The following is a 19463-nucleotide window of genomic DNA, read 5'->3' as shown; positions in this document are numbered from 1 at the left end:
AAAAAAAAAATAGTGCTGGAAAGCACAAAAAGGAGAAGTCTTCTTCATTTTTACAGCAACGATTCAACTGATGCATTATTCCTGATCAGAATTTAAATTCACATTTAGCCAAGTGGCCAACTACTTACTGCTTTATAATATACCCTAGACCAAATACTAGATGGTATTTTATTTTATTTTATTTTATTTTTAAGATTTTATTTATTTATTCAACAGAGATAGAGACAGCCAGCGAGAGAGGGAACACAAGCAGGGGGAGTGGGAGAGGAAGAAGCAGGCTCATAGCAGAGGAGCCTGACGTGGGGCNGGAGCCTGACGTGGGGCTCGATCCCATAATGCCAGGATCACACCCTGAGCCGAAGGCAGACGCTTAACCGCTGTGCCACCCAGGCGCCCCAACTAGATGGTATTTTAAAGCTCACATTTGTTTGGCAGGATCTATAAAGTTCAAAGTGTCTGTGTGAAGGCACTTGAGCTGTCCTCTCCAAATCAGTAGCCATTGGTCACACGTGACTACTGACCATAAGAAATGTGGGTAGTCAAATACATACTGAATTCCAAAAAGACTTGGTAGAAAAAAATGTAAAGTATCTAACTTCTTATACTGATTGCACACTGATGAGATAATATTTTGGATGATTTGATTAACTGAAATATCTTTTTTTAAATTTTTTTTTTAAAAGATTTATTTATTCGACGGAGATAGAGACAGCCAGCGAGAGAGGGAACACAAGCAGGGGGAGTGGGAGAGGAAGAAGCAGGCTCATAGCAGAGGAGTGACGTGGGGCTCGATCCCATAATGCCAGGATCACGCCCTGAGCCGAAGGCAGACGCTTAACCGCTGTGCCACCCAGGAGCCCCTGATTAACTGAAATATCTTACTTAGAAAGTTAAAAATCATATGTGGCTAAAAATACATTTCTTTTAGGCAACACTTTAAAATATTTAAAGCATATCAGCGGTTTAGCCGATTAAACGCTCCACCTAAATTCTTGGTCACTCAAATGACTATGTTTAAAGGGAGTCTGGCCTATACATATAGCAACTAATAACTTACATACTTTATGGATGTAATGTAAAGGATACAATTAGGTGCCTTCAGCTCATTTTTCTAAGGCTCTCAGCTGTCCTTGATTCCCTACTAACCATGTAAACTCAAGGTCAATTTCTTTTGCTAAATCCATAGCTTAGCAGAAAGGCTCTTATGTATAATTTTGGCTCATAAATGTTGATGAGTGACATCTCCCAAAGGAATTTCATTTTTAACTTCTTTTTTTAAATACTCATTTATACACAGGCTTTTTCCTACCACTTTTCCATGTCATGATTTTGGGGGTAACAATTGAAACTTCTGAATGTGACAGTAGATGCTAAGATGTTTTCATGCTTTGTTGTCCTCATTACAAAATAGTTCAGATTTTATTTCAGAAAAAAAATTCAAATACAGATAAGTAAAAAGGAAAGTCATTCAGAAATAAACACCACTTTGGTGTATATCCTCCTAATTTTTAAAATTCACTGTTTATGAGTGTTGATACAAAGACTAATTCTAATTATTTTATCAATTTTTTTTGTTTGTTTTGAGAGAAAGGAGTGTGTGCTAGTGGGGTGTGGGGGAGGAGGAACAGAGGGAAAGGCGGAGGGAATATCTTAAGCAGGCTCCACACCCAGGGCAGAGCTCCATAGCTGGGGGCTGGGGCTGGAGCTCAATCTCATGACCCTGAAAGATCGTGCCTTGGGCCGAAATCCAAGAGCAGGATGCTCAATCAACTGAGCCACCCAGGCACCCCAACTTTATCAGTATTTTCAGGCAAAATCTTGTATTTTTTAAAGGATTACTTTTCCTACTTCCCCTAATTTGTGTTGATTGGACAAAATATAACCTCCAACCATTAACATTTATCACTTGTAGAAAGAAGACATTTACCTTTTACATTTCTTTAAAAGATTAAGTTTTATGTTTTTATTTCAAATAAAATGCTGCTTTGCAAAAAGCCCCGCTTATATTGAATCACTTTCTTCACCACCACATGTTCCACACTACGGGGGCAATTTGGTCAGAGGTCAGGAATGTGGGTATGCCATCATGGGATGCGGGAAATCATTTACAGAACGCATAAAAGTCACTTCACAGCACTCTGCCTCAAGGCTGAATCGGCATGGCGTGCCCTCTCTGCTGCACAACCTGATGCACCAGGGCTTTTCTCATGTCCCTTCGAAATTATAAATGGGAGCACACAGTGTAGGCGTAAGTATCAATCTCCCCAGCCTCATATACATAAAATTTGTGAACACAGGGCAAGAGTCAATCTTAGCTCTAATTACTTTCTAAAACATTCCTACGTCTTGACCTTTTGAAAGCGAATGATTTGAGAGCCTCCCTCTTCACCCAACTTGGGTGAGGGGAAAACTTTTAGATGAAACTTTTCTCTACTGTGAGAAAAAGCTGCTGTTTCTGTCCCCACCAGGAGATTCCCTAGACAGATTACGAACACAGCAGAGGTCACGTCCCTTTGCCTTCACTTGTGTTTTCCTCTGATGTTTCGAATCCTAAAGACCGGGAGGGCTGGTGATGAGTGACTGCCACGTGAATCAGACTAATTTTCAAGCAAAGAAGTCTAAGGAGAATGGAAAGATTCAAAGCTCCCTGGGCAATGGAAGTGACCCAACTCCAGACTCTTTCATCTTTGTGATGATAAACTGGCACTTGACAAGTGACTGCAGGCCTGATTCCTACGGTTTTAAAACATGGACGTGTTCTACACTGTACCGGCGAAGCCATCTCCCCTGTCAAATATCTTACACCAAATGGGTGTCCCAGAATGCAATTCACTTCTGACACTAACTGCCTGTAGTGCAGACCCCCCAGCTTAAGGGATCTGTCCCCCAAGACTGCCTCCACTTCTGATGCCAGTCACAAGTCCCAGGCCACCATACTTCTCACTAATCAGCTCTAAGTTCATGGGTTCCTGTGAACAACCCCCTCAGGTTCAAAAATTTACTAGGACAACTCACAGAACTCAGGAAAATACTTTACTTATGTTTGCTGGTTTATTATAAAGGATACAAGTCAGGAACAGACAAATGGAAGACGTGTATAGGCAAGGTGTGGTGGGGGTGTGTGAGCAGAACTTTCATGGCCTCTCAGGACCCACCACCCTTCCAACACACTAATGTGTTCCCCAACCCAGAAGCCCACCAAATCCTGCCATTGAGGGGTTTTTAGGGAAGTTTCAATATGTAGACATGACTGATTAAATCAGCCATTGAGATTAAACTCAATCTCTAGGCCCCCCTCTTTCCCAGAGGCTGGTGGATGGGGCTGAAAGTTCCCACCTTCTCATTATTTGGTCATTTCAGTGACCAGTCCCATCCTAGCATTATCTAAAGGCCTCACCCTACGTCACCTCCACCAGCACAAATCCAGGTGTGAGGAAGGTGGCTTTTCATGAATAACAAAAGACACCCAGCAAATTCCAAGGGTTTTAGGAGTTCTGTGCCAGGACTGAGGACAAAAACAAAATTTATTTCTTATTATACCACAAAGTTAAGAGAAAGAAGAGGATGAAGGCAAGTAAACTGAAATTAAGAACACATCTTATAACTTACAGGAAGAGTATATGTTACCCATATATAAAACATATACATAGCAGCCTAATAATAGAAAATACCTGTAAACTGGGTAAAAAATAGTAGCAAGTAGTTTATCTCACCTTATCTCCTCAGAGATACAAACATGTAAAGCCACTTAGTAAAGGACACAATCCAAGGTGGTGTTTACATGGTCAATACAAGATGCACTATAAAAAGACGAATTCCTGCACCACTGTCTTTTATATATCAGCTCAGAATTCAGACTGAAGTCTAGAGAAGACTCAACACGTAGAGCACTTAAGAGGGACAGGAAATTTGCTACATACGTTTCCACTGCGCTAGCCAAGACCTCCCACTTTAGAACATGCATTTGTAACAGAAACCCTACAGCAGCATTACCTCACGTTGGATCGATCACTACACTACTTCCCTATAAGGGGCAGTAAGATATTTCTCTTTTCTCAAAACGAGGTGCCAGCCTTCCACACCACTCCCACATTGAAGTGTGCCTTTAAAATAACTCTGTGAAGTTTGATACTTTAATTCTTACTAGATTTTAGCTGGGTCTAGATAAAATGGTCTCAGACATACAGGGAAATAGACCAGTCAACCATCGGTCTTGAAACGTGACTCCCCAGACCAGCCACATCAGCATCACCTGGGAACCTGCTAGAAATGCATAACGTCAAGCCCGATCCTAGACTTACTGAATCAGAAACTCTGGGGGTGGGATGACCAGGCAATTAGGATCACACTCACATTCTAGAAGCCGTGCTGCACAGACTGCTGAACTGTTCTCTTACCTGCCCCCCTTTGCAATTCTGTTGCTCTTGTTTTCAGCATATACGATTCTTGGAGAGCTCAGAGATTTTTCTGTCCCATAGAATAGGAATTCATATAACAAGAAAATTTCCTCCAATAAACAGATGGTTTTCCTGGTATCTACTGGATCCACCGAAAGCAATTCTTTCTCTATACATCATTTAACGTGGAGGCAACACCTTTTCTTTTCAATAACTTTCATGGTTAGTCATGGCTTCTTCTAGGCCACAAGATTCATTCCTGAGACTTTTAAAGATTTTTTTTTAAACATGTTTCAGTTACCCATTATCAATATTCTATACCAATGAGCTTTGAATCATTTTATATTTTACTGAATATAGAAAAAAAAGGGAAGTATACACTTTGGAGCCAATCTGCCTTAGCCACTTATCAGTGTGACCTTGGGCAAGCTACTTAATCTATGCCTCAGTTTCCTCATCTATACACTGTAGATAATAGTAATGTCCCTCGTATAGGGTTGTTGTGTGATTAACTGTTAATATATACAACGCATTTATTTTTTTTTTATTTTTATTTTTTTAAAGATTTTATTTATTCGACAGAGATAGAGACAGCCAGCGAGAGAAGGAACACAAGCAGGGGGGGAGGGAGAGGAAGAAGCAGGCTCACAGCAGAGGAGCCTGACGTGGGGCTCGATCCCATAACGCCGGGATCACGCCCTGAGCTGAAGGCAGACGCTTAACCGCTGTGCCACCCAGGCGCCCCATTATATACAACGCATTTAAAACAGTGCCTGCACACGGGAAGCACCATGTTAAATGCTTACTATTACTATCATAACTACAGTAGTTCAGGGACCTAGATAACAGAAAAGGAAAGCCACCCTAGGAAGTCTTAGGACAACTGATCAATACTAAGGACAGCTGGGGATCTCCCCTGGAACTGCAGAAAAGATCAGATATAAAGAGCAAGGAACTACTCTACAATTGCAGGTACAATTTCCTTATAAGGGAGGTAATACGTAGTAGCCTAGAACCAGAAAGTAAATGACTCATGATCAAAGGTAACTTTATATCATCCTGATCTAAAGACTTAAATGCAGATTCAAGAAAAAGACGTAAGAGATTAAAGTGCAAATTGATCCACTGGCACAAGCCAGGATCAAGGTTTCCATAAGGTTCCCTGTTAATGAATAAGCTAGAAAATCTTCAGTTCTAGAGTGACTACCTGGTTAATCATTCATTTATGCCCTCAAATAAGGCAAGCTCAAGAAAAATCATTAAATCACCACCACTGAAGAGACAAATTATCCTAAGGAGAATTTTCCTACAGCATTTAGTTGGCTGCATCCTCAGTATCCACTTCCCTCTTCCTACTTCCTGTTATTCCAAATTTTCTAGCCAAGCTGTTCAGATGGGACTGATCCCTACCCACCTCACCCCACAACCCCCCTCACTCCAGAAGTGCGTCCTGATTAGCTGATGTCAATCAGCATATCCTCTTCTCTGACTCCACTTGGAGAGAGATTCTGAGGGAGGCCTCTGGCCCAAGTCAGGATCAATCAGGCCAGTAAGACTGCTCCGAGGGCCATGGTAGAAGTACTGGGGCAGCAAAGGTACTCTTTTCTCCTGGATATCCTTACAGGCAGATCTGGGACCTGGGGCAGCCATCTTAGAACTATAAGGCCAAAAAATGTAGAGAAAGAAACTGGGCCCTGGTCATACCATTTAAGTCCAGGAGTAAGTCTTGCTTAAAGGCAAAATTTGTCTTCAATGTGACAATACATTATCTTTATCATTTAAACCACTTTGGGTTAGGTTTTCTTTTGCTTACAATCAAGAGAAGTCTGAACGATACATGCATCATAATCAAATTACACCATAAAGGTAACAAGAAAAGTCAGCTATCTGAACAATTAACGGTAAACTTACCTGGCTTACATGGCAATGATTTACGGGTAATAATCAAAGACATTAAGAAAAAAAATCATTAACCTACTTCTCTCATTTGGAAACCATTTGATTTGAAATTTCAAAGTTCAGATGCAAGACCTCAAATACACTCCACTTTGACCTCTGGTTTACATATATTCAGTACTGCTGAGTCTTCATCATGATGAAATCCTTTCTGGATTTTCAGGGCAATTTCAGGGCAAGACACTGCCCACCCCTACCAGCGCTAGGGTGAGAGTGTGTTCTAAGCATTCAACAGCAACAAGGGAGTGAGGAATCACAAAGGAAGGGTGTGTTCCTGCTAATTTTAATGAATCGATGGCAAACTTACCTGTTATAGCATTAAATGTGCCCTTACCAGATTAAGCCATTGCATTGTTACATCTAAAACCTTGCATGTGATACTCACTACCCTTGGTCACTCAAAGTAAGTACTCTACTACTGTAACAAGTCAGATCAACTAATATATCACAGGAACTAAGCACACAGGCTAATCTGTATATTTTTCTGTATATAGTCCAGTGTGCTGCATTATTTTGGAACGTAAGATGAGTCAAAAATAACAGAATTCTTACAAACCTAGGGCAGCTCAAAAAATCACTCATTTTGGCCTTAGGATGGACAGCTCTCCACATATGGAGCTGGCCATCTTATGCAATGGTCAGTTTGCCCTCCTGGGACATATTTAGGTAGAGGTGAACTGACCTTCTTGTAGGGCAGACAGGGCAGGTGATTTTAAGGGGAGCTATAAGGGCCACTGGGCCTCTGTAACAGGGCACCACGAGACTTACCTGCCAGAGCCTTGATGCGGGACCGCTCAAAGAGCCTCGCGGAGCTGTTCTCATTGTCCCAGTCATCCACGTCCCAGCGGTTGTTGACATCGCTGTACTGCTGTTGGATCTCAATGTTGTCATAGTCTGTGGCTACTGTGGTCGTCATCTTGAACTGTCTCAGCCTCTCCTCCACATCAGCTCCTTCTTAGAGTTCTGTGAGAAAGAGAAAGAAAACCCGATTTAGACGTCTGAAGCACGCTGTGTTCCCATGAAACCTGCTGGATTAAAGGTGAGTAGAGATTAAAACAAGTCCAGAACAGATTTCTGAAGTCAATCGAAGATCGTTTTGAACTTTAGCACTGCCTCATAACAGAGGTATGACCTTGGCCAGGGTACTTAACATCTCTGAGCCTCAGTTTCCCTGACCATTAAAAAAAGGAAAGATAGCCTCCATGTTGTTGAGAGGATTGAATGGGTCGGCAGACACCTAATCCAGGGTGGGTTTCTTCCCTCTTTGTAAAGTTTAAGCTTTGCAATTTTTAAGTTTTATAGGAGCTGGACGAATACATACTTGGGGCTTCTGAATGAACTCATTTATTTCTACTCTGTACCACCATAAACTATAACCTTTTAGCTTCTCCAGGAAATTCATAAAATGGTATATAAAAGAATAGATTGTTTCACCTAAATATCTTGTTTTCCTACTAGAAAACAGATGCCTAAGATCAACTGAGATAGTAAACGTAAGTCACCAAGGACAGTTGCAATGCCCAGCAGAGGCTCAATAAGGAACAACTGCATGATTTATATTGCTGTTATTTACAAATTCTAGGACCAATACCCAGTTCTCAGGGACCTACCCAAGGCACAGTATTTTACAGGAACAAACAAGAAAGAAGAACCTGTGCCTCAACTTTTGGTCCACTGCTACCTTCACTTTACCAAAATGCCCTCAGAGAATTATGAGAATTTAGCTTTAAATATAGTTTCTTCCCTTTTCAAGACAGCTATGATGCATCCACTGAACCGGAATGTACTGAGGACTTACGAGGTGCTCAGCACGGTTTCAGATGCTGGGGATAACAGTAAACAAGATAAGGACTGAGCTCCAGGGAAGCCTACGGCCTTGTAGGAGGAGCCGGACAAAAAGCACACCAGAGAAGGCAAAATAGTTGAAAGAAAATAAAAAAGTGGAGTGAGGCAACAGAGTCATAATCAACCACACTGTATTATAAACTTCAACGTTGCTAAGAGACTAGATCTTACTATTCACACCACAAAGAAAAAAAATGCTAATTACGTGATGTGACAGACACATTAGCCAATGCTACAGTGGTGATCACGTTGCAATACAGAAATATATCAAATCAACATGCTGATTGCCCTAAACTTAGATAACACTGTACATCAAATATATCTCAATTTAAGAAAGAAAGAGAAAGGGATTGAGACTATTTTCTATTTCAGATCTGGTGGTCAGGGAAAGCCTCTCTGAGTCAGTATTTAAAGTGAGATCTCAATGTCAAAAAGGAACAGGTCACACCCAGGTCAAGAGAAATAGCATTCCAGGCAAAGAAAGACTTTATGTGGAGAAGCAGGATAGCTTGTTGGAGGAATGAGGAAGTCAATGACCCATATAATCACCCACTGTCCTCAAACACAAGCATTTGGATGGGAGTAAAATCCTGGATACCAATCACGTAGACATAATCAATCCCAACAACATAAACTTATCAGTAGATTAATTTTAACACCTACATTAGCAATGCATTTACCAGGTTTCATAAAAACACAAAAAAATGACAGAAACCTAAACCAGTAAGAATGTTCTATTGATCTGTTTGTCGCTTTTAACACTGAGTCATAATCCCCTTCAAAAAAAGAAAAGTCAATCAAGTCATGTACCATTTGACCTTGGAGGTGGTTAATTTTCATAACTATGTCAACACCAAACACTTTCACAAAATTCAGCCTTGGAGGATGCCAGCTCTACAGAAAAAAAAAAAAATGTGAAGGTGCTATGAATTCCAAATTGCTGAAAGTAGAGAAAGGGCAATTTAACCCAACCCAAGGTGAAATCTAAACACTACACACCTCTCGGGATTCGTGCTGGCTATTTGGTGCCACCTGCTGACCGATGAGAACAAGCCACACTGGGGTCTCCAGGGCAACCACCAACTGGGGCTCCAACTCCCTCCACACCTGACTCCTGACTAAGCCCAACACCCACCGTTTCCCCCATATGTCCCTCTTCCTACCACTGACTTATCCCCAGATCAGTGACTGCTTTCCACAGATTTCTCAACAAGCAAGTGCTAATCCTTTCCCTAAGCTTTAAATAAGTCGTTCAAACCACATAAGCACGTTTTGTCCTAAAAATTCTTCTTTAATGGTGTTTGTTCTTTAACAGCCCCATTTTTCCTTAAAGAAGAAAGTGGAAAGCGAAAGTCTGTGTACAAAAGAAATATCAATGCTATCAGTGATTCTTTTTATTCAATTGTTTCACTTGAGTGTCTAAGAACTTGGATATCAGGGTCATTTTTTTCTTCAATATGCTCCACCTGTTCTAAGATAATACCCTTATCAAACAGCTGATTTTTTATAATGGAATTTTTTTCCCCTAGGGCAATGCTAAAGCAAAACATTCCAAACCCCACCACGGCCACAGCGGAAGGGCGCTTCTAGGTATTCAGTAGCAACAACGGAGTAACCTAAGGGTAAAGGAAAAGTCAGAGTCAAGGAAAGATGTGAATGTGTGCCCAGAGCATGGGGATTCCAAAAGCCCCAGCATGCTGTGAACACCATGATCCCCCAACCTACTTCAACAAGTGCCGGTGGAGAGGGCAGTTTATATCACACAGGGAGATGTCTCCAGCAGGTTATCTATAAAGGGCTAGATTTTCCCAAGGTGCTATCAGCCATGTGTCCCCACAGCCAGTGAAGTAATCTGTACTTCTTAAATGGCTGTGGGGAGATTAGGAGGAGAGAAGAGTGGAGAGCGGGCCATCTTGCAACTCTGCCTGGTGGGTCCGCCATTTGGAAAGCACGAGAGGACTGTAGAAAGTTGGCGTGAAACAAGATAATCTTCTCTCCCAGAGAACGGTTCTCATTGACCCAACGGGCTCAGTAAGTGCCCAGATTCTGACTGACTTGATCACCACAGCAGGAACTCATTAAATAATCCCTGAATGAATAAAAATCAATAATATCCTAAGGGCAATATGAATAATACCCATGTTTCTGTGGCTAGGTTTTGGGAAGATGGTTAAAAATGCATACCTACCTTCTTTGCCCTAAGTGTGTGTGTGTGTGTGTGTGTGTGTAAAAACAAGGCATATGTAAGCCAAGACCCCTCCACCAAATTATTCTTCTCTAACCCTACATCCTATAAACTGGAATTTTCCAAAAGATGCAAAAAAATTGCAAAGACTCATCATTTTCTGCTTTGATAAGATAATTTTATTTCTTCAAACTGGCAGACCAAAACAGAAACAGATCAGGAAATGATTACCCTAGACCCAGAAGGCAAATAGGTCCCTACAGCTCTTGCATGTGCTACACTATGAGGTCATAACCATCAAGAAAAAAGCCAGAACATTACCTTTCCAAGTTTCAGTAGTACTCTATTAGTTCACCTCTTTATTGATTAAAATCCCATAAATCAATACCTGGCAAAGCCCGAGGGAAAACATCGTATCTGTTTACTTCCTGAGGTACCAATGTTTTCCATGTGACACAGGTAGTAGATAAATGCACAGGTTTTTGCTCTTTACAGTTATCTCCAAGGTTCCTTCCACTGCCCTCTTCTGTTTCTGTGTAAAATCTCCCTTGGTGATGCTACCCACCCTCCAATCTTGGGCTCCTCCTCCATGCTGTCAGCTGCTCCCAGGTCAGCTAAGCGCAGAGGTCCTAAGGATAACCAGGTCAGTATCTAAAACTAAACCCATAATTCCTCCCTCCAGACCCCATTTCCTTCTCATCACTCCCGCACTGAATGGCACCCTCCTTTCTCCCCGTTACCTCAGCTAGACACCTTGCAGTCCTCCCTCATGTCTCCCTCTTTTCCCATCTTCAGCCCCCAAGGCTGCTTGTACCTCCTAACAATCAGGAGTTAGCTCAAGCAACAGTTTTTTCTTTTTCCAGCAACTCACCTCCAATTATAATCCCTCCCCGTTCCTGATGTTGCCACCAGAGGGACCTTTCTCAAATATAAGTCCAATCATTTCATTCCTGTGACTAAAACCCACCAAGGCCCACGCCTTCAGAATAATGCCCAGAAAGCTCTGAAGGAGAAGACTCTTTACGAGGGGACTCTGACCCGCTCTCCAGCCTGGTCTCAATATTCCTGTCCTAAGCTCTTGTAGCTTCTAAGGGAAAAAAGTCAGGTTCTTGACTTACCTCCAAACGACCTGGAAACAGCCTTTTCCTCTCCCCCCAAATCCTAGCTTAGGTATCACCTTACGGAAGCTACCTCTTATCAGTTACCACCACCACCTCCTGGTCTGAATTAAGACAACCTTAGATAACCCTGAATATGTCTTCCCTCCCAGACATCTTAGACACTGCTGACCATCACTTAGCATTATAAGACTGTTTCGTAAGTACAGAACTTCTATTTACTTATTGTCACTAGGCCATAGGCTCTCGAGGTCATGTTCCCATCATATTGTTCTTACATCTTTTCAACTCCTAGTGGGGCACTCAGAAACATTAAGTGCTTGCTCATTATTTATTTGTGGCTGGCTGGGTGGGTGGGAGACTGGTAGGTGAAGGTCTAGAAGGTGAGGGCACAGGGGCAACGTCAATTCAAGCTGCTGCTCTAGTACTATCCCCATCAGGCACCAAGGCCAAAACACTTCTCACTGGAGCTCCACAGATCTCCTGGGCACTCTGCTTTCAAGGAAGTCACAATTTTAGACTAGGCTGCTGATACGTAAACATAGATTTAATAAGTGCTTCTCCATGTACAGATTAACACTTAGGTTTCCCTTCTTAACTTAGGTCTAACCCATCAAAAGAGTTTATTTTTTTGTCCGGACTACTCAGGTTTCAGAAAGTAAAGAAACAAGTAGAAAATAAATGGGATTTTCACTGGCACTACACACACACACACACACACACACACACACAACTTCTTAATAACCAATTTTAATTAAAGGCTCTAATAAATTAAATTAAAATGAAAAAGGTAACTAACATTTGCAAATCCTTTTTGAGAAAGAAAACCATATGCTAACAATTATTTTGGCAGAAGCCACAGACCCAAATGTTCTGCAAACACTTAAAACCCTCCCACTTTACTCATAAAAGACCTGAAAAAGCACAGGCGGGACTGCTGGTGTGCTATCTTTTAAAAAATTCTGCTCAGGGACTTTGAAGGGATCAAGCTGTGGGTCTGACAATTTCCAAGGAAAGACCCAGGCGAGATCTGTCTCAATCCTCTCAACTATTCCGTCTCCAAAAACTTAAGTCTCGAGCCACACCCTATTTGCAATGTGTTCACGGTGGCATTCTGCAGCATGAATAAAATGGCCAACAAAGAGGAATATCAGGAAGAAACCACAGGGATGGATAAACCCAACTAACCTATTGTTATTCAGATTCATGGAGCTAGTTTCACAATAAGGCCCAAGAGTCCATCTTAAATATTGAGAGTTCTCTGCTCACAAAATCAAGACATAAACGATCAGTTCTAACAAAGTCAGGCACCCAGTCCTTTATAAAAGTATCATTCACTATTTTTTAAAGGTAAGCTCTATGCCCAAAATGGGGCTTGAACTCATGATCCTGAGATCAAGAGTCACATGCTCTACTGACTGAGCCAGGCAGGCACCCCAGTATCATTAACTTCTAAAACTACCAGTTGACTTACAGCTTTACAGAAACACAAAAGCAAGACACAGCTGTACAAACTAGCCAAAATTCATAGACTCAGAGCATTCTGAGAGGAAGTATGCTCAGAGACCTGTTTAATAATTAACCGTTGTTAACATAGGTGGTCCTCAAATACTTGATGCTAACTTTTGTCTGTTTTTATTTATCAGTGACAGAACAGGTTAAAATCTCCCACTGTGAGTGTGGATTTTTCCAATTTTCCTTATAATTCCCTGGATACATACAAATTATAATTATTTTATCTTCTTGGTGAGCTGTTAACATTGAAAGAGACTATTTTCTCCCTATTCACACATTTACTCATTTATTAATAGTAATATATGCCTGGTATATTTTTTCCATTCTACTATTTCACCTTCTATTTTGTTTTAGGTTTTAGTTATGTCTCTTATATTTTAAATCTAATCCAAGTGTTTCTGTCATTTTGTGGGCAAACGTAATCCATTTACATTTATTAGGATTATGGCCATATTTGATGTTTCAACCAACTTGTTTTCTATCTTAATTAATGAAATGGGGAAGCTGGGGCCCAAAGAGTTAAACAACTAGGTCATGTCACACAGCTGAGCCTAACATCTATAATATCTTTGTCACCTCTGAATCCTGAGCCACAAGAACTCAACCGAATCTTTAAAATACAGAAAGCTGTTAAGTCTAACAACCAAAGAAAATGCAAATTGTATTTAAAATAGTTTAATTTTCATGCTGGCTTACTTTGTGTGGGCATAGTGCTTTACTTGCTTTTTCATTCATTCCTTCCCAGCAACTCTTTGAGAGGTAGATAATATTATTAGCCCTACTTTATTTATTAATTTTTTTTAAAGCAATGTCTACACTTAACCTCACAAGACACCAAATCAGCCAGCACCCTGATCTTGGACCTTCCAGGGTCCACAACTATGAGAAATAAATGTCTGTTGTTTATCTATAGTATTTTGTCATTACAGCCCAAAGGGACGAAGACACCTTCATTTCCAATATTCAGAAATAACCTCTTTCCAACACAGGTGAAAGATGCCCATAGAAGGCTGATTCTAGTTTAATGAACAAAGTCCTAGGGACAAATTTTCTTTTTTAATATGGGCATGTTAAGCCAGGCTCTACTCTTTGGAGGAGCAAAATTAACCCTTATTATAAAGGAAATTAATTATTTTAAAATATTTCACTAGCAAACAATACACTGATCATAATTCATTTTTTTAAAGCAATCTATTAAAAAGAATCCATCACTATGGCTTAATAACATATTACACAATGACCAAGAACAGATTTCTCCAACAAAGAGGAGTATAATGTAGGGAGGAAACAAGGCATCTCTCTGACCTTCCTCCATTTTATAGGGTAAAATGCACAGTAAAACAATGGAATTATAAACAGAATTATTATTTGAGTGCCTTAAATGAAAGGAAAATTCTTAATATATGGAATAGAAATTTATTCTCTTTTACTATTTGTACATTAAATTTTTAAACGAAGTACCCTTATTTCTTTTCTTTGGCTGCCTATGATACCATTTAGATTCTAAATATAAATTTGCAAGCCCTAAAATTTTTTTAGACTAGCTTTCTTTTAGACCATATGAGAAAGATTAGCTTTTCCAATGTCTATAAGTCTCCAAATCACCTAACTTGAATCAAACAAAAAAATTCAGTAATTTCTACTAAACATATGGCTATCCTCATTGACAGTTAAAGGCCAAACTTGTTTTTGTTCTCCTTACAGAGAGAAGCAATTAAAATTGAAATCATTAACTCAATGCAGACCTAACATCATGATCTGATGACCGGTGTGGGGTTTCTGAGCTACTATAAATAACTATTTTGGTCTTACTCTTATTCCCAGATAGTTTTAAATTACATTACAATATAGGCCTAATGGTATTGCCTGCCAAAATGCTGATCCTGAATTTCAGTGAGTTTGACATTTCACTGGATTCTTATTTGTGAAATTTCATAAGTCAGTATCATGTGTGCCCAAACAATAGAGAAGCAATAATGTGCTTTCTATTTGGAAAGCGGACTTTTTCTTCTAGAGTAGCCCAGTGCCAAAATTCTCTGCAAATCTATCAAGTGAAAATGTGTTATCTCTACGACCTGGAATAGTGATCAAATGAAGGAAATATGTAAAGCGGCACTGAAAACCAACACTATAGGAAATGAATGCGGCACACACACACACACACACACACACACACACACACACATACCCTAAGCTCCACGAGGGCCAGGATCCTTTCTGTTCTGTTCATTTTTATACCACCAGCACCAGCATCATGCTCAAGCCACAGCTGGTGCTCAAAAACAGTTATGAAGTAAAATGGCAGGTGGTAGAAGCTGTGGAACTCCAGAGCAACGTAACTCTGAAACACAATGCTTCTTTCTGCCTACACAATACGTAGCTTGGACCCCAATAAAATTCTCAGTGTTACATAAGGGGCAAATTGTCTTCACTCAGGTTCATTTAAGAAAGGATGAATTTTTGCAAGAAGTTTGTTTTCAAATGTTGCAGAATGAGACAGGTCATATTTGAATAGGAATGGAATAATCACTAATTTCATAATCTCATTTGGGGTATATATATTATATAGATTATTAATATATTACAACAAATTAATACTATATTAATAATATTAATATACTGTGATAAATTTAAATGTGTAATTTACATACATAGTGTATTAATATATTATTAAGTTACTAATAAGCATATCTTGCATATTTATTATAAATATTTAAATACATAATGTTTTAAGAATCATTCCCCTTTAAGAATCATTCCCCTTTAAGAATCATTCACCTTTGCAAAATGACCTAAGTCCTAGGCATGTCTAATGTCCAAATTTCCAAAGGTTTAAATATTAGTAGTTAAATTTTCTCAGAGAACAGTTCAACAATTCTCATTGCTTGGGTTAACGCTTCAGCAGCAAGCCCTTCCCCTGTGTATGCTTGGTAAATGTTTCCCAAACTTACTTAGAACTCTGTAACCTTTCAAATGAACAAAATGAATGAAGGTTGGGCTATGATACTTGAAAAGGAGAAGTGACATTCATTCCAGGAAAAACATTCATATAATTATCATTTTAACATGATCAAACCTCTATTACTAAAATTTGTTTAAATCTGATCAACTTGAAGGAACTTTTAAAACAACAATGTTTAACAATTTATACAGGCTGAAATCCATTAGAATTCTGCACGTTACTTTCAAAAAGCTTGATTCCAAAGGTGCTCGATATGAAGTTTGGTAACAAAGGTCAGTTAAAGTAAATGTGGAGATCCGTTTGGCTTTCCAGAATATTTAAACACCGACAAATGAGAAAAAGGAGCCATGGTGTGTAAAATGTTCCCCTAAGTTTAGAATCATAGAGGAGTTCTCTGATATCTAACTTAGAGCATGCATGCATCACAGGTGACCAAACACAAGTAAGTACAACTACCACAGTGCCAGACCATAATCTGACCAACTGAGCCAACAACCTAGCACCCCACCAAACTTCTCCCAAAGGCACAGAACAAAGCATGGCCTATCCAAAGCTACAGGGCCATGGCAATTCAAATTTGCTATTGCTCAAATCACTTCAAAATGAGAATAAGGTCTCAGCTGGTCAAGTCTTTAATCAGGTTCAAGAGCAAAGGAAACCAGCAACTTTCCTTCTTCCCTCAACAGCAGAAAATAGGCTTAAAAGAACAAGAATGAGAGAATCCAGAGCATTCTCTTTAAAAGCTCCCTAATGATATGATTTTGGAAACTGCATTTTTGAACTCCTCGCCTGAACAAAATCAAGCCTAGACTTTCATCTCCTTGAAATATGTTATTAATAACCAGTTTTCTACTTTCCAAAATATCTACAACATAGCATGCACTTTGTTTATCCTGTTTCCAAATGCTTTAAGGAGTTCTTTTGCCAAATTCAGCAACAGAGTGAAGAATGAACAGGATGGTAGGGCAAATGGGAGAGCTGGAGGCAATACATTCTGTTAGCATTCTGATTCTTTGCAGAGAGAAAATCAGGGGCTGGGGACCCCAGCAGCGGCTGGGTATTTAGGGATGTCTGAGTGAACTCTGATGCTGTCTTTCATGCCATCACACACTCATGCCCATCCAAAAAGGATCCTGTAATCAAGGAAGGCTTTCTGACCTCATTAGCAACAGAACCATTATCTTTTAATAATCTGTGATTTTAAAGATTGGGACAACAGAACCAGGTCAGCCTAAACATCACTTTCTCTAGGAAGGCTCCTCTGAAGCTCCCCATCCCAACCCAAGGCCTCCTGTTATATGCTCTCCTTAGTGTCTTTTCCTTAGAGCACGTACCTACAGCGTTTAAATAATGACATGTGTGATTATTTGTTAAATGACTATCTCACCTTATATACTATATTCTCCATGAACTATTAGGCATTTCTTTATCAATGTATCCCTAGGTATAATACCTAGCACACTGCAGACAAGAAACATTTCATTAATAAATTTTAAAATTTTCTCATCTTCCAAGAGTATTATAAGCACTTTCCCTACCAAATCTGCTGCAACAAGAAAAAAAATCCCAACATATCCAAAGGCAAATTTGTTCAAATGAAAGCTGTAAATACTTAAAAAAAAAAAAAAACCAAAAAACCCAAATCTGAAATAAACCCCTAAACAGTGAAGAATTATCTGCATTTTTCTTTTTTTTTTTTTTACTATATTTATCACATTACCACTTTCAACTTCCCTTACCGACCAAAAGAAAAACTTCAAACGGCAACTTCAAATTTCTGTTTAAATTACAGAGATGAATTTCCCAAGCTGAACAGCCAAACTCAGAGGGCGCAGACTCGAGGATGAAAGTGGAATGGGGGCAGGTTCACAACACAAGGCCCAGACACAAACACTCTTTTCCTCACTACCTCAGAAGGTATACTTAGCACAGTAAAGGACCCGCACCAAGAAGAGAGTCAAAACTGCTCAAAAACACATACCGTAGTCCATTTAGACATTTCAAGTACCCAAAGTTCGAAGAAGTGAACACTGGCAGCAGTCCAAAGAAAATGTGGTAAGCTCAACAAAGTACCAGCAGAAGGTAGTCCAAACAGAGGTGGCTTGGTTGTCAGAAATGAAGCAATCACCCCAGGGCACTGCCCAACCCTAGAGTATTGAGAACCGTGGCAGGGAAGCTGTCACACAGCTGGGAGTCCAGGCCCTGGGGCAGAGGGAGGCCCTCCCAGGGGAAAAAGTCTTAAAGGGACACTGGGCATCTATCCTTAAGGAGCTTCAGGCGGCCTCATGTGGACACTGGTACAAACTCCTTGGCAGACAGGGAGCAACGAATTCATAGTGACTCAGGGTTAGAAGGCGCTTTCTAACAACTCGAGCTCTCCAAAAAATGCAGAGGGTTGGCTGGAGAGCAGGGAGTTCACCCTATCACCAGTGGTTCACACAGGTTGGGGAAGTACCATTCGACAGGCAAGCTAGAGAGGAAACCAAGTACTGAGCGGGAAGCTGGGCTACATGAATGCTGAGCCCTTCCAACCAGCAGGCCTCTACGATTTGGTTAACCACAAAGTATTTACCATTCTTGGGATCAGTACACTATAGTAATACTACAGTACTCGAAACATGGTTCCCAAGGTAGGCACGATACTCTCTTCCATGGGGCTCAAGGGATATTTCAAAAGAATGTCTTTTCCATTCCTATTTTTAACCGAATCTCTATTACCTTAATTATGGCCGTTCTTTGTGTTTCCACATAAAGCATTTGCACTCTCTTTAAAACAAAAGTACTCTTCTGCAAACATTTATAAACATTTTCATTGGGTTGCACAACCCCACTGGGGGAAAAAATGGGCAAAAAGTGTTGAAACTGGCTTTTACATTTTGATGAAAACATTAATCTTAAGCGCACCACTCAAAATATTTATCAAAACAATTATTTTACTAGGCAACTTTATATTTTTATTAATATCATAAGGTACCAAGCAAAACATATGTTCATTTAAAAAAACCTTTGATTAGAAAATACTGCCTATGCTGGCATAATATCTCTGTCACTCAGAGCACATTACTGGGTCTGGTGTTATCCTCAGCAAGAGGCAGAGACATTCTTGACATCTAAATAGATGTGAAAAAGCAAAAGTTTTTATTTAAGAAAGTTGGAATGTCAGAATATAAAACAGCTTGTGCTTTACAAATCCTTTGTTTATTACTGTTTAAATGAAACCTCTCTTAGCTTCTTTAGTTTGGGGGGAAGGGTACTGCATTTCAAGTAAGTTTCCTTAAGAAATTTCTCAGTGATCCTCCGGATCAGATTTCTGCTCTAGTGGAAGGGATTTCAACCCATCAGTCCCACCCAGTATACTTAAAAGTCAATGCACACACATCCAGCATTGGCCATTTTGCAGCTACATCCTGACAAAATGAGGTTGATACTCAAAATATGAGTTGGTGACAACCAAATCAAATAGCCAAGGTATCAGGGTGCCTGGA

General features: G+C 40.0%; 1 protein-coding gene across 3 annotated transcripts in view; it reads right to left on the bottom strand.

Annotated features, from left to right (window-relative positions):
• Positions 1-19463, bottom strand: part of SPTBN1 (spectrin beta, non-erythrocytic 1) — a 194803-nt gene that overhangs the window by 136846 nt on the left and 38494 nt on the right. For 2 of the 3 annotated variants that reach the window (XM_002914046.4, XM_034659139.1), the window contains exon 2: positions 7122-7316. In XM_002914046.4, coding sequence (XP_002914092.1) covers positions 7122-7269 — 148 coding nt within the window. In that variant the 5' untranslated portion in view covers positions 7270-7316. Of the gene's footprint in view, positions 1-7121; positions 7317-19463 lie in introns of those variants that run through there. The other variant, XM_034659140.1, reaches the window with a different exon arrangement.

The sequence above is a fragment of the Ailuropoda melanoleuca genome, chromosome 4 (genome assembly GCF_002007445.2).
Source record: "Ailuropoda melanoleuca isolate Jingjing chromosome 4, ASM200744v2, whole genome shotgun sequence".
Classification (NCBI taxonomy): domain Eukaryota; kingdom Metazoa; phylum Chordata; class Mammalia; order Carnivora; family Ursidae; genus Ailuropoda; species Ailuropoda melanoleuca.
The sequence above is the reverse complement of the archived record's forward strand: the minus strand, read 5'-3'. Positions and strand labels throughout refer to the sequence as shown.